General features: G+C 38.6%; 1 protein-coding gene across 1 annotated transcript in view; it reads left to right on the plus strand.

The window, feature by feature from the left end:
* The window catches only part of CFAP43 (cilia and flagella associated protein 43), an 88,822-nt gene that overhangs the window by 29,692 nt on the left and 44,873 nt on the right, over positions 1 to 14,257 (plus strand). The window contains exons 14-19 of the mRNA XM_074959402.1: positions 3,601 to 3,741; positions 6,006 to 6,175; positions 7,262 to 7,414; positions 7,963 to 8,093; positions 11,073 to 11,235; positions 11,918 to 12,028. Coding sequence (XP_074815503.1) covers positions 3,601 to 3,741; positions 6,006 to 6,175; positions 7,262 to 7,414; positions 7,963 to 8,093; positions 11,073 to 11,235; positions 11,918 to 12,028 — 869 coding nt within the window. The remainder of the gene's footprint in view (positions 1 to 3,600; positions 3,742 to 6,005; positions 6,176 to 7,261; positions 7,415 to 7,962; positions 8,094 to 11,072; positions 11,236 to 11,917; positions 12,029 to 14,257) is intronic.

Consider the following 14,257-nt stretch of genomic DNA (forward strand, 5'->3'; position numbering starts at 1 on the left):
TTAGAAACTAAAGTTTTTAATACAAGGATGGAATTGGGGTGAAGGATTGCAGCCCTGGTGACTTTACTTCTTTAAATGGTGCTCTGTATTTTTTCCCCATAAATGCCATTTTGTTGTATTGGTTTTTTTTTCTTTCTGATGACTTTCTACAACAATCTCTCATGTGCAGTAGTCTTTTGTTTGGCACCTTATCACACTATAGCACTCTTCTGAACAAATACACTTTACAAGATACTGTTAAACAACAGAGTTTGTTGCAGTTTTAAATCCTGTATTCTGGGAGCTCCTCCATAACCTAGACACCTTTGCCTGAGGGTGCACATGTACTGCACTTGCAAATTCAGATATAAGCCATTCTGCATGAATGTTGTGTTTTCATCTAGTTGGGCCTGGCCCTAACCATTTTTTCCTCTAATTTTCGTTCCCACCAGTATGGCTTCCCCATCATAGGCCAGAAGAGTTATTGGTGAGCAGAATAAAGCATTTGTTCCAACTTCCCACCCAAGAAGCTGAGAATGGTGCCAGCAAAGCACTCCCAGTCTCTTATGGTCCAGTAAGTGAGGGACTGGGACTGATAGCAAGTCTGGCTATCCTCTGTCCAAGTACTAAGCACTATCCCAAAGGCCTATCCCACATCACTTGAACATGGGGACTGACGGAACTGTCAGTTTTGTTGATTGATACTGAAGAAGACAAAATGATAGACTGGAGAACTACAAAAGTACAATGTGTAAATGCTATTCCCATTGTTCTCAAATGCTTACAGCGAAGTCTTATTCATCCAGTGATAAAGATACATGTAAGCCTAATGCTCTTACTTCAGTGATAAACTCTGATTTAATGCTTTACTTCATTCATGTACTTAAGCTGAAATGTTCAGTCTCAGTTGACCTCACCCTGATATAGACTTGCTTCCCTTACTTTTTCTTTTGCTATGAAGGGTGATTTTTAATAAGGATTAGCCACATGCAATAAGCAAACACAATCTTTTGCAGACTGGCCGTGTTAACTTTTTCTGTTGATAAATCATCAAGGCCCCAGTGCTGCAGAACACATAAGCACATGCTTTACTCTATCTCTATTCGGCACTTAAGCATGTGTTTCAATTTAAGCAGGTGCTTAAATCCTTTTTAAGTCTAAGTGAGCAATTAATTCAAGGTTAAAGATGAAATTTCCACCATGTGTCTTTGAGTTGGTTCTTTACTTACTTTTAACTCATGAAAAGGATCCTTCTGAAAGCTGAAAACTTATATGTATGTAACCCACTGGTGGTATTAATATTTTTAATGGTGTGGTATCCATGTCTTAATTTTGAGCCTAAATATGTTATGGTGGTGGTTTAATTTAATTTGAATTCCATTGTGGTGGCATATACAAAGTAGGGCTGTCAAGCAATTAAAAATTAATCGTGATTAGTCGCGCAATTAAAAAAATTAATAGCGATTAATTGTGCGATTAATCACACTGTTAATAATATAATACTATTTATTTAAATATTTTTGGATGTTTTCTACATTTTCAAATATATTTATTTCAATTACAACACAGAATACAAAGTATACAGTGCTCACTTTATATTTTTTATTACAAATATTTGCACTGTAAAAAACAAAATAAATAGTATTTATTTACCTAATTTATTTAGTATATAGTTATTCACCTAATACAAATACTATAGTGCTATCTCTTTATCATGAAAGTTGAACTTACAAATTTAGAATTATGTACAAAAAAACCCTGCATTCAAAAATAAAACAATGTAAAATTTTCGAGCCTACAAGTCCACTCAGTCCTATTTCTTGTTCAGCCAGTTGCTCAGACAAACAGGTTTGTTTACATTTGCAGAAGATAATGCTGCCCGCTTCTTGTTTATAATGTCACCTGAAAGTGAGAACAGGCATTCTCATGGCACTGTTGTAGCTGATGTCGCAAGCTATTTATATGCCACATGTGCTAAAGTTTCATATGTTCCTTCATGCTTCAACCACCATTCCAGAGGACATGCGTCCATGCTGATGACGGGTTCTGCTTGATAACAGTCCAAAGCAGAGCGGACCGATGCATGTTCATTTTCATCATCTGAGTCAGATGCCACCAGCAGAAGGTTGATTTTCTTTTTTGGTGGTTCGGGTTCTGTAGTTTCCACATCAGAGTGTTGCTCTTCTAAGGCTTCTGAAAGCATGCTCCACTCCTCATCCCTCTCAGATTTTGGAATGCACTTCGGATTCTTAAACCTTGGGTTGAGTGCTGTAGTTTGTCTTTAGAAATCTGAAATTGGTACCTTCTTTGCGTTTTGTCAGATCTGCAGTGAAAGTGTTTTTAAAATGAACAACATGTGTTGAGTCATCATCCGAGACTACTATAACATAAAATATGTGGCAGAATATGCAGGTAAAACAGGGCCAGAGACATACACTTCTCCCACAGGGAGTTCAGTCACAAATGTAATTAACACCTTATTTTTATAATGAATGTCATCAGCATGGAAGCATGTCCTCTGGAATGGTGGCCGAAGCATGAAGGGACATACAAATGTTTAGCATATCTGGCATGTAAATACCTTGCAATGCTGGCTACAAAAGTCCCATGTGAACCCCTGTTCTCACTTTCTGGTGACACTGTAAATAAGAAGTGGGCAGCATTAGTTCCCATAAATGTAAACAAACTTGTTTGTCTTAGCGATTGGCTGAAAAAGAAGTAGGACTGAGTGGACTTGTAGGCTCTAAAGTTTTACATTGTTTTATTTTTGAATGCAGTTATGTAACAAAAAAAACTATATTATTAAGTTGCACTTTCACGATAAAGAGATTGCACTATAGTATTGTATGAGGTGAACTGAAAAATACCATTTACCATTTTTACAGTGAAAATATTTGTAATGAAAAATAATATAAAGTGAGCAGTGTACACTTTGTATTCTGTGTTGTAATTGAAATCAATATATTTGAAAATGTAGAAAAACATCCAAAAATATTTAATAGATTTCAATTAGTATGCTACTGTTTAACAGTGAGATTAAAACTGTGATTACTTGCGATTTAATTTTTTTGAGTTAATCGAGTGAGTTAACTGGGATTAATCAACAGCCCTAATATGAAGTTTCATTGATTGTAATATCCCTGAGAATTAGATTTGGGTCTAAAATGGTATCCCCTGGAATAATTTCAAAATTTGCATAATCACAGTCCAAATATGGATGGCTGACCTTTTCCATGCCTTGTCACGTTTCACTCAATGATTATCAGCAGCATCTCTCCAGAATTGTTCAAATTTGCTCAAATTGCAGGTCACTTAACCTATCAGATCAGCTTAAGTCTCAACATTTCAGTGGGATGAAAAGCCTGAGCTTTTCAGAGGTGCGGAGCATCTGCAGCACCTATTGACTTTAGTTGGAATTGTGGGTATTTAGTATTTTTGAAAATCAGTTCCCAGCAGTGCTGATTTTCTCAATTTAAATAAAGTAACTTAAGTGCAAGTACAATATGATTATGACATGTTCTGAATCATCATTCCCCAATGTGCTTCGCATGGGATCTCAGCAGAAACAAATACAACTTGATGCAATAACTGGCTTAAGTGTTGGTCTCCATCTGCTTTCAGTGATGAGTAGTGAAGTCCTAGGCCTTTCTACAATATATGATGTGGAGAATGAATTGGTTGAGGTGATGGCACTTCTTTGTCCACCAGACATCAGAAGAGCAAGATTGGAAATCTTTTGTCTGCCTTCAGCAATCACAATAGGTAAAAATGAAATATATTTCTTGTGTGATATTCCTTGAGACATGTGTACACTTTTTTGTCATCCCTTGCATAAAGCACTACTGCTCCAATCTGTTTTTTCTATCTACTTTATAGACCCTCCCAGTGTACCATTTCTAGTATGATTGTCTGTAGGCTTCCCTTAATCAGCTGATTCATTTAACAAAATAGTACTGCAGTATGCAAATGAATTAAGGAGTGTGGTAGGCAAGAAAGAAGCGAGGGAATGCTGATTTACCTCTGGCATCACATTGCCACCACCCAACAATAAGATGTCCATAGGGCAGCAGAAGGAGAGGAAGGTGGAAGAGAGAAGTTAATCTCACCAGTCTGTCCGTGAATTACTATGGGTTCAAGGTGGCTTAATAGTGAAAATGTCAGAGGTTAATATATTAATAAATAATAATGACTGTCTTTCCCATAGCACCACTAGATAAAAGTTCGTAGCAAAAAATCCAACAATTTAAAAAAAAATCTTAACTTATATCCTAATTTAAGAATATTACAAAGAAACATGGTGTGAAACAAAAGAACAGCACTGAGGGCAGGAGAGGGAATTAGAACTTACTTTATAGGCAGACTTTAGGATTCTCAGCCATTATAAATCAGCATAGCTCCATTCACCAGCTGAGGATCTGGCCCTAGATCTCTGCAGTCATAGATTTTCAGCAGAGCGCATATTGGGGCATCACATTGAAAGGGAACCTGGTGATTTGTGGGACCGGAGGAGGTTAGGCCTTCAGTAAACTGAACAACCATCCAAAAAGAGTTTTCATAATACACCCCAGCCTTACTTTAGCTCTGTGAGCATTTATAAAATGGTCAGCACCGGAATACGAGTGGTTTTTTTTTTTTTTTTTTGTAACTTCGCCCATAAATTCATAGGGGTTTTTAATATGGCCAGAAGGGACCACTGAAATCATCAGTCTGACTTTCTGCACAACAGAGGCCATAGGAGTTTCATGTATTTGTTTGTGGAATTTAGCATGTATCCTTGAAGTTAAATTTTTTTAAGCAGGTCACTTCTTTCAAGTACCACAGACTCCAAGAATTGGATGCAGCATGACAAGACTGATCATTGAGCCCTTGGTTGAATATACCTATGAATTAAAAGATCTAGACAATGTTCTAGACAAATGCATATTCTTCATCACATTTTTCTTAAAAATTGAAAATTAATTGAATGGCCATGAAAGTGTTTTAATGGATTAGTTTAAGCAAACCACATTGCAGGCTGGTGCTCTATCAAGCATCCTCCACACCCCAGGAGTACATCCCAGTCCTGTTATGCAGTCACAGTCAAAATGGGGCTTTGTGCCACAATTCTGTCATTCGATTTATATCTGTGTATGAATTGTTAGCAAATCCTCTTTTGGAGAAGGCTTTATTGTGTAAAGTTGTAAGAAAATATGGTGCAAGACTTTCTTATCACTTAAATCTAAATTCTAAAAGGAACTTGTTAACCGATTTAATTTTTTTATTAAAGTTTAATGTTTAAAACCAAATTTACACAAGTTAAGAAGGAAGGTATTGTACATCTGGGGTCAGGCTTGGGTTATGAGGGATTACAAGTGTCAGTTACAAGGTTCATAAGATGTATACATAGCACATAACCAGCATAGACCCAGATTGGTGTGCAGGAGTTTTTAAAACATCAGTGGATAAGTGATCTTGGGTATGCCACCCACAGAATGTATTTAGAGTCCAAGTCAGTATTGATGTAGTGAATAAGTACATGGGTGGGGTGCGTCCCCTACACTTCACATTGTTACTTTCACTGAGGCACAGATACTGAGGCCAATATTTTCTTTAAATGTCCACTGACGTTGGATGTCTCCAGTTATGGGTGCCTAACTTTAAACACTTAAAGTAGGGCCTGATTTTCAGAAGTGCTGGCCACCTGCAACTTCCATTGACTGCAGCTGGAGTTGTGGGTGCTCACACCCTTTGAAAATCAAGCCCTATTGTAGGTGTCTCATGTTGGGCAGCCAAAAAATGGAGATGCCCTGGTGAAAAGTTGGACTTACGTAACTTATCCAAGGTCATATAGAGTCGGTGGTAAAGCTGAGACACCAGACGCCCAGTCCCCTGCTCAGAATATTAGACCACCCACCCTCCCTGCTGAGATTAGCTGGTACATTAAAATTTGCTTTTGTTTTTCACAGCTACCATATTATTTTTAAAGGTGAAATATCTGCTCTAGCATCAGTGATGTCTTTTCCATCTTGTCTCTTTCAATCCGATAGACAATGATGAGTGTATTGATGAAAGAGGGATGCTAAAGAACCGTGTCATTCAGAAGCGCCAGTACGAACTAGAATACCCCCTGTCCTCAGCAGTCAGACAGAAAGATGACACTGTGTATGGCTACTGCAAACACGCACCTTTCATCTGTAAATACCATCTCACCAAAAAGGTATTTCTCTGATTCTGCTTTTTGGGTGGAGTTAAATATTGTAATGTTGTCAACACAAGAAATGTGGGGCATGAGCACAGCAGTAAATAAGCAAAATCTCTTCTACCTATCTCTGACACCTATCAAATTGCATCATTCTCCACTAGCTTAAGGTAAAATAGGTCAACCCTATTTGGAACCTACATGGTGCTCACTGCAGTACTCCACCTCAGAAGTGTGTATCACAGGCATTAGATCAGCACGCCAGAGCAATGACCACAATGTGGCAGCATTCTTAAAATGGTACAAACCTGAAGAATGGCTGACACCTGTACTTCGAATAGCAATTCTTTCTCAAGAGCTAGAACTAGACATTAGGCCTCTGAATCCATGAATGTCTAGGGAATGTGCTGCTCTCTACATTTCCTTCCTGAGCCAATCTGCATAATTTCTGTCTGGCTCAGTCTCAGGTAGTTCTGAATCACTCAATTTCAGATTTCTGCAATATTTATTTGGATCTATAGGACACGTGAAAAGGTGCATGTCCAAGTCTTTAGGTGACTTTTCACATATGTTTAAACATACAAACAGCTCCCACAACCCAGAAAATAATCATCCAAAAGTGAAAATTTCACTTCCTCCACAAAAATACCCTACTCCACCCACAAACACCAATCTTCTGAACTTCCCGACCAACCCAAAACCCTGCGGAAAGAGATGGACTCTTATCTAATATGCCTTGAGGGTCAACAGATCTGTGCTACTTCAGACCAAGTGGGAGAGGAAATCCTCATGGAGAAAACCTTGTTGGCAGGCTCTTCCCTTTTAAGCAGAGGGGCTCCAGCTTAGGCACCTCCATTGATTGCAACTCCTAAAACATCTACTATATCCCCGTCTGCAACTAGAGAGGATGAGATAACGTATTATCAGCATAGCAATGATATACCCCACCCCCCCCAGGCCCATAACTCTTATAAATAGCAACATATGTGAAAGATAATCCAACAAGCTATTTGTACCTGCCAGCATTATCACTCAGTCTTATATGGCCAGCTGTTGATACTTCCATCATCTCGATTGCTGTTTTGTATTTTGTTTGGTTTATAGAAAACCTGGAAAGATGCGTCAGTTACTTTATCAGAGAAGAGGATTCCAAGCAACCAGTTTGCACCCGGGTTCCTCCATTTGTCACCTAACAGCCAGCTGTTGGCATCAGTGGCTAAGGATGGAGTATTGTTTATCCGTGATGCTGTTACTTTGGTAGGCATCAGTGCACAGGTCTCATTAAACCTATGTTGATCAGAGCAGTCGGGAGTTACTGCATGGATCAGTGTAATGAAAGCAAATATATAAATTGCTACAGAAAAAGACTTGCTACACTTGAAGAGAAAAGGAAATTGTATTATACAATTGACTAGTCTGATGTTTATTTTTATGATGTTTATTTTTTTATTTTTATGCTTTTATTTTCAGAGGTTGTGTGTGTGTGTGTGACCATTTGCCGCTTATTTTCTTCTACAGTAAATCTTCTGGTAGATAATTTTGCTGTGCATCACAGACATCTGATAAATTAACCTAATGGTTCAGTCCTAGGAGCTTATTCCAAGGCCTGAGTCAAAACTTGGCCCACCTTTTAAAACCACACATTCTAGTAGTTTTTATACTCCTTAATGACATTTTGGATAAAGTTTTATCCTAATACAAAGGAGCATTTTAAACAAGGGAGCCTATTAACAGAATTTAGTGACATATTCCTGTAGAAAAACATATTTGCTCCTGACCTGATATTGTTTCTGTAACTCTTTCAGGAAACAGTTGCTCGGGAGCATTGCCATTCTTACCAAGGACAGGGAATTGGATCCTTGGCATTTTCATTGGATGGCCAGTTCATACTTGTCAATGGCATGGATGATGGTACCCTTGTGTGCCTAAAATGGAAGTATGTATAAGTTTAACTGTATTGATAATATGAATACTGGTGCCTAAACACACTAATTTCTGCATGCAGTTAAAAGCTTTAGGCAATATGTTGTATTATGTGGAAGTTAGTTTTATTGTCTTCTGTACAGACAGATAGTATACAACCTAACAGCAGCAGTCTGTGATTACCAAACCTGGGCAGTTAATCAGCTGAAATCACTTGACTAAGCTGGTCAGCCCAGCTATGGCTGCAGTTCAAATTTAGGATTATCTTCAGGACTTAGTTATGTAGAGCACCTTAAGGCTAAAATAAAAAACTCAGGGAAGACAAACTTTGATGAATAAAAGTAATTTAAAAGAAAAAATGAAGGAAAATTTCCCCTTTTAGGAAATTATTGGCTTTAGGCCATTTTTAGGCTATTCTGGGGTAAGTATTAGAAAAGTGGTTTCTTTCCCATGGTGGAAACTGCAAACAGATATTGTTTCACAGAAACATATTGATGCTGCTACTTGTCAGTCACACCAGAGAGGCTTTGGATTGAATGGGTTTTGGATATTGACTTCCCTTCCTCTCACCCCTAGAGGTTGTCCCACCAGATCATTAAGAATATAAAATCATTAAGATTATGTACATACACATAGTGACCAGTTCCTCTACATCTTGGGCATTTGCATCCCCTACTGCATATTGTCTGTCCTTTGTCTGTTGTCTAGACTACAAGATCTCTGGGCAGGAACTGTTGTAATATTTCTGACTTGTACAGCCCTGAATATATTGTTAGAGAATCCTATCTAACCGTGCCATATCCATCCTGAGAACTTCCGTCTCCAGTGCTGTAAATCTGACCCCTTTATCAGCCTTAAAACAAATAAAAATTTAAAGACAGAATAATATAGTTCATTGGTCCTTGGCCTTTCCCATAGTGTGACCCCATATCACAACAGAAAAAAGCTTTGGGATCCCCATTCCATCTAGTTATAAAGAAAGGAAAAGTAGTTGTAACTCATAAAAAAAACTTGATCCCCCCCCCCGCTTGAAAATCTGTGATATAATTGTGTTTACTTAGCTGTTTGCAATAATATGTGGTTGTAACTAAGCTTTAGAAGGAGGCATTCAGAAGCATTGAAAGGTTACAATGGAAAAGTTACTGGCCTAGTCGATAGGGGGATAGCTGTAGGTGTGATATATGCAGATTTATGCTGTATGTTCATAGTAAAACATTTGACATAGTCCCACATGACATTCTCATAAACAAACTAGGGAAATCTGTTTTAGATGAAATTACTATAAGGTGGGTACACGCCTGATTAAAAGACCACACTCAAAGCCTAGTTCGCTGTCAAACTGAGAAGACTTATCTAGTGATATCCCGCAGGGGTCTGTCCTGGGCCTGGTACTAGTCAACATTTTCATTAATGTCTTGAATAAGGGAGTGGGGTGTGTGCTTATAAAACTTGCAGATAACAACAACCTGGGAGGAGCTGCAAGCACTTTGGAGGACAGGATTAGAATTCAAAATGGCCTAAATAAATTGGAGAATTGATCTGAAATCAACAAGATGAAATTCAATAAAGACAAGTGCAAAATACTACACTTCGGAAGGAAAAATTAAAGGAATAAATACAAAATGGGGAATAATTGGCTAGGTGGTAGTAGTGCTGAAAAGGATCTGAGGGTTATAGTGGACCACAAATTGAATACGAGTCCAGCGTGATGCAATTGTGAGACAGGTTAATATCATTCTGGGGCATATTAACAGGAGTATTGTATGAAAGACCTGGGAAATAATTGTCCCGCTCTACTCAGTGCTGGTGAGGCCTCAGGTGGAGAACTGTGTCCAGTTTTGGGTGCCACACTTTAAGAAAGCTGTGGATAAATTATAGAAAGTCCAACGGAGAGCAAAAAAATGATAAAAAGTTTAGAAAACCTGACCTACGTGGAAAGGTTAATAAAACTGGATATGTATAATCCTGAGAAAAGACGACAGAGGGGGGACCTGGTAACAGTCTTCAAATATGTAAAGTGCTGTTATAAAGAGGATGGTGATCAATTGTTCTCCGTGTCCACTGAAGCTAAGACAAGACGAAATGGGCTTAATCTGCAGCAAGTGAGATTTAGGGTAGATATTAGGAAAAACTTTCTAACTATAAGGATAAGGTTAAGCACTGAAATAGGCTTCCAAGTGAGGTTGTAGAATCCCCATCAATGGAGGGTTTTAAGAACAGGTTAAACACCTGTCAGGAATGGTGTAGGTATACTTGGTCCTGCTTCAGCATAGAGGGCTGGCCTACATGTTCTCTGAAGGTCCTTTCCAGCCCTACATTTCTATGATTCTATGATTAAAGATTTAACTTGAAATTCAACGCAACTCAGAGAAGCTGCTCCGTTCACCCTATGGATGCACTCAAGACTTGCATAGAGAGTGGCAGGTATAGTAGCGACACATAGGGATCTCTTTATGCCACTGAATACCATACATGTGGGCTCCCTGCCAGCCAGCCCCTGGATCCATACTTATACGGATTCACATAAGTCCCATGTAGCACTGCAGTGGCTCAGCCACAGGGAGAAACCACCGTATATCAAGGGAGGTGAAGTCCAGCTGGGGAGCAGAGCACATAGTGTGGAATGGAGTTATGAGGGACCTGGAACTACAACTCCCATGAGGCACCACAGAGGCAGATGCAAGGATTAATGTTGACCCAACTTAAAACAAAACTTTTCAATTTGGAACTGTTAAAACATTTCATTTTGATTGAAAATTTCAAAACGAAATGTTTTGATGTTTCCAAATCGTAATTTTTCAGAATTTTTCATGCTGTGAAAAATTTCAATAGTTTGACCTTTAGTCCCACTTCGGGGTGAAAACACTGAAATGCCTGTACTGGAATTTCCAAATTTCGATCAGCTTAATATATTGTAATAAAAGTTTTTAAATTCTTCAGCCTTTTCCATAATACACAGAAAAACATGTCAGTTCCTCCTTTTTACCAGTAGGACTGGAGAAGATGAAATTAAGGAAGCTACTGATTATTGGCGACTCATTCTCGCCTTTCTGAACAACTCAATTTACAATGAAAATGCTGTTTTAAAGTCCATGGAGGAGTGGAACATTGCAACAGAGTCCCTACTGGAATCATCCTTGGAAACGGAGTCTCAGGTCTGAAACTTTTTAAAAATTTGAAAAAAAAAAATTATCTTTAAAGGGGTGGGGGAAAAGATGTAGATAATTCTTGAGATGAAATTTGATCCACCATTACAAATGTACAAAGTTTACTGTATCCTGACACAGTGCTCTTCCCCTAGGAGAGTTTCTAGGCGAAAGGGGGAAAATCCTGAAAATAAGTGGTCTTTGTTTAATTATTTTACTTCTGGGATAGAATTCTCATGAAAATAAGAATAGTTTTAGGGACCAAGGTGTTCACATGTCCTCAGATTTCACTAAATCTATTCAAATCTGCCCTAGACAATTGGATTTATTAACGTCAGACTTATTTTTTATTGTGATGATGCAAAACAGTTTTTCCAGGTGTCATCTGTACTATAGTACATATGCACGGTAGCAAGGGTTTGCAGGTTCAGACCCTAACACAGAAGTTGCCAGGGAGATGAGAAGAACATTGTAATACATCTTCTGATGAAGTACTCCTTAGGAATTTACCTGAATTTTTCAATCTGCTATCTTAAATTTTCTCTTGTTTTCTCTGAATATTCATATTTGAGGCAGTTTTTATAAAAAAGTGTGAAGTATGAATAAAGGATTGAGTGGAATATGTATTGTCTGAACTAGGCATTTTGGAAATATATCTGTGTAAATGCCTGGCTTAAAATTTGAATGTCAGGAAACGCTCCAGAAGAAACCAAGTGTGGAAGTGATGGATGAAGATAGCTACCTCAACCTGAACATACTCAGTACTGATGAAATGACCTGGCTCAACCAGAAAGTACAGAAGGTATTTTTACAGAATAGGCACCAACCAGGGACAAAATATTCAAAAATGACTAGTGATTTTGGATGCCTCACCTTGGGGGCCTAATTTTCAGAGTGGACACTCAGCACTTTCTGGAAATCAGGCCCCGTGAAGGTGTTGAAAGTTGAGCACCCAAAATCACTAATCATTTTTTGAAAATCTTGGCCCAGGATTGTAAACTCTTTGGGGCAGGGACTGTTTCTTTGTTATATGTTTGAATAGTGGTAGCACAATGGGGCCTCTACACATTACTGCCGTAAAAATAATAAAAAATAAGACTCTTCGACAACTGGAGCCATTGAGCAGCAGGCTGATTATCCTGAAGCCCAGAAAGATTTTCTAAAAATATGACTCAGAAACTTGCACAAATGGATCAGCATCAGAAACCAAGCAAATGTGCTTCCTTCTTCCCACGAGCCATCATACCGAATTTCACTGCATTGTTAAATCAATACTTAGGATTGTGAGGTAAATCTGAAAGACCCTGGGGTTGTTCCAAGCCATTGTTGGAGTAAGACTCCAGTGCAAAGAAAGGACCACATTTTAAAAAGACAGAAATGCTTCGCAGGGCTAAGAAGGGAAGAAAGGAGATGTAGAGCTTTGTGACCTTGGCAACTGCTGATTTTATTGTTAGTACATATATTTTTCAAACACACAGATATGTGGCTGGTGAATGGTCCTCATGTAAGATAGAGCTCTATGTATCATTTGTGCTTTCAGGTGAAGGGAGGGGAAAAAACAAAGGAAATGCCTGACAAATATCATTGTCTTCCTGGGTGATCTCAGGAAAGAGCACCGTTCCTCATAGGGCTGACTGAGGGCTTTCAGACTATGGAGTCCATCTCGCATCAGGATCACGCCCATCCAGTTGCCATTAATGGCAATTGGACTGTGTAAAGTTGTGAATCCACTTTGAAGAAGAGGAAGGAGGGAGCAAATTCCAGAGTCACTGAGGTGCAGAGGAATTGTAAAATTTCCACTAAGTGATCAATCTGCAAAACTTAGAACACAACAGGCCACCATAGCTTCCAGAATGGGTATAATCTGTTAATTCACTTCACCTTTTAATTAGTCCAGAGGAAATTTTTTTTTCCCTTTCGAATCCACTAGTACAAGGCTAGGTTACGCTAAAAGGACTTGGTTCTAAAACCTTTGATTATTAGATCAGATAAGATGCTCCTGTGCCTTCTGACACCTCAAGCAGCCCAGTGTTTTCACCTCTGTATGTCAATTCGCTGTTTCTTGCTGCATCATAATCTGTTTCCATGGCATTGGCATCTTTCTCAATAGTTTTCTCGTGTCTTCTGTTGTCTTCCTCTTTTCCATCTTCTAACAGGTAGTATCCAGACAAGGGCTTGTCTAGGAATAAGTTTTTTTGATATCTGTACAACATCTCCAAACCACTTCAGTCTTCTTTCTCAAATCAGTTTCTCTACAGTCTGTTGACCAGTCCTTTGTAACACTTCAGTGTTGGTTATTTTATCCTGCCAGTGGACACCAAGTATTCTCCACAGATATCTCTGATGGAATGTATTAAGCTTCCTGTTGTGAGCTTCTAGCATTTGCCAAGTTTCAGAAGCGTACAACAATGTAAGTATCACAAGTGACATCATATAATTTTATCTTGGTTCTTGTGTGAATCTCCTTATTTTTCCAGATATTTGCCAATCTTGAAAAAGCTCCACTTGCCTTTCCACTTCTTGCTTCTACCTCCTTTATGGAGTTGCCCACCAGCACTGAATGTGCCTCCAAGATATACATGCTTGTTAACCATGTCTTACTTTTCACGATCAATCACATACCCACCATCATTGCTGCCTCCTCATTCAGCGATCATGACTTTAATTTTCTTCTGGCGGATTCTTAATCCTACTTTGGCAGACTCACATTTGACATTGATAGTAGTCTTTTTTCATGGCACCGTCACCTGTGTCCAACAGAACAGTGTCATCTGCAAAGTTTAGATCTTGAAGTTTTACTCTGTTCCACATAACTCCTGTATCTTCCTTTGATGTTGCTATTTTTATTACATAATCTATAACAATGCAGAAAAGAAGAGGTGATAAAATGCAATGCTGCTGTACTTCAATGACCATATCAAACCAATGGTCTCTCCACCTTCAGTCCTTACACAGTGTTTTGAATCTTCATACAGCATTGTGATTGGTCACACTGTCTTTCTAGGAAGCCGATATTGTCTCAAGATCTTCC

This window comes from Natator depressus, chromosome 7, assembly GCF_965152275.1.
Source record: "Natator depressus isolate rNatDep1 chromosome 7, rNatDep2.hap1, whole genome shotgun sequence".
Taxonomy (NCBI): Eukaryota; Metazoa; Chordata; order Testudines; family Cheloniidae; genus Natator; species Natator depressus.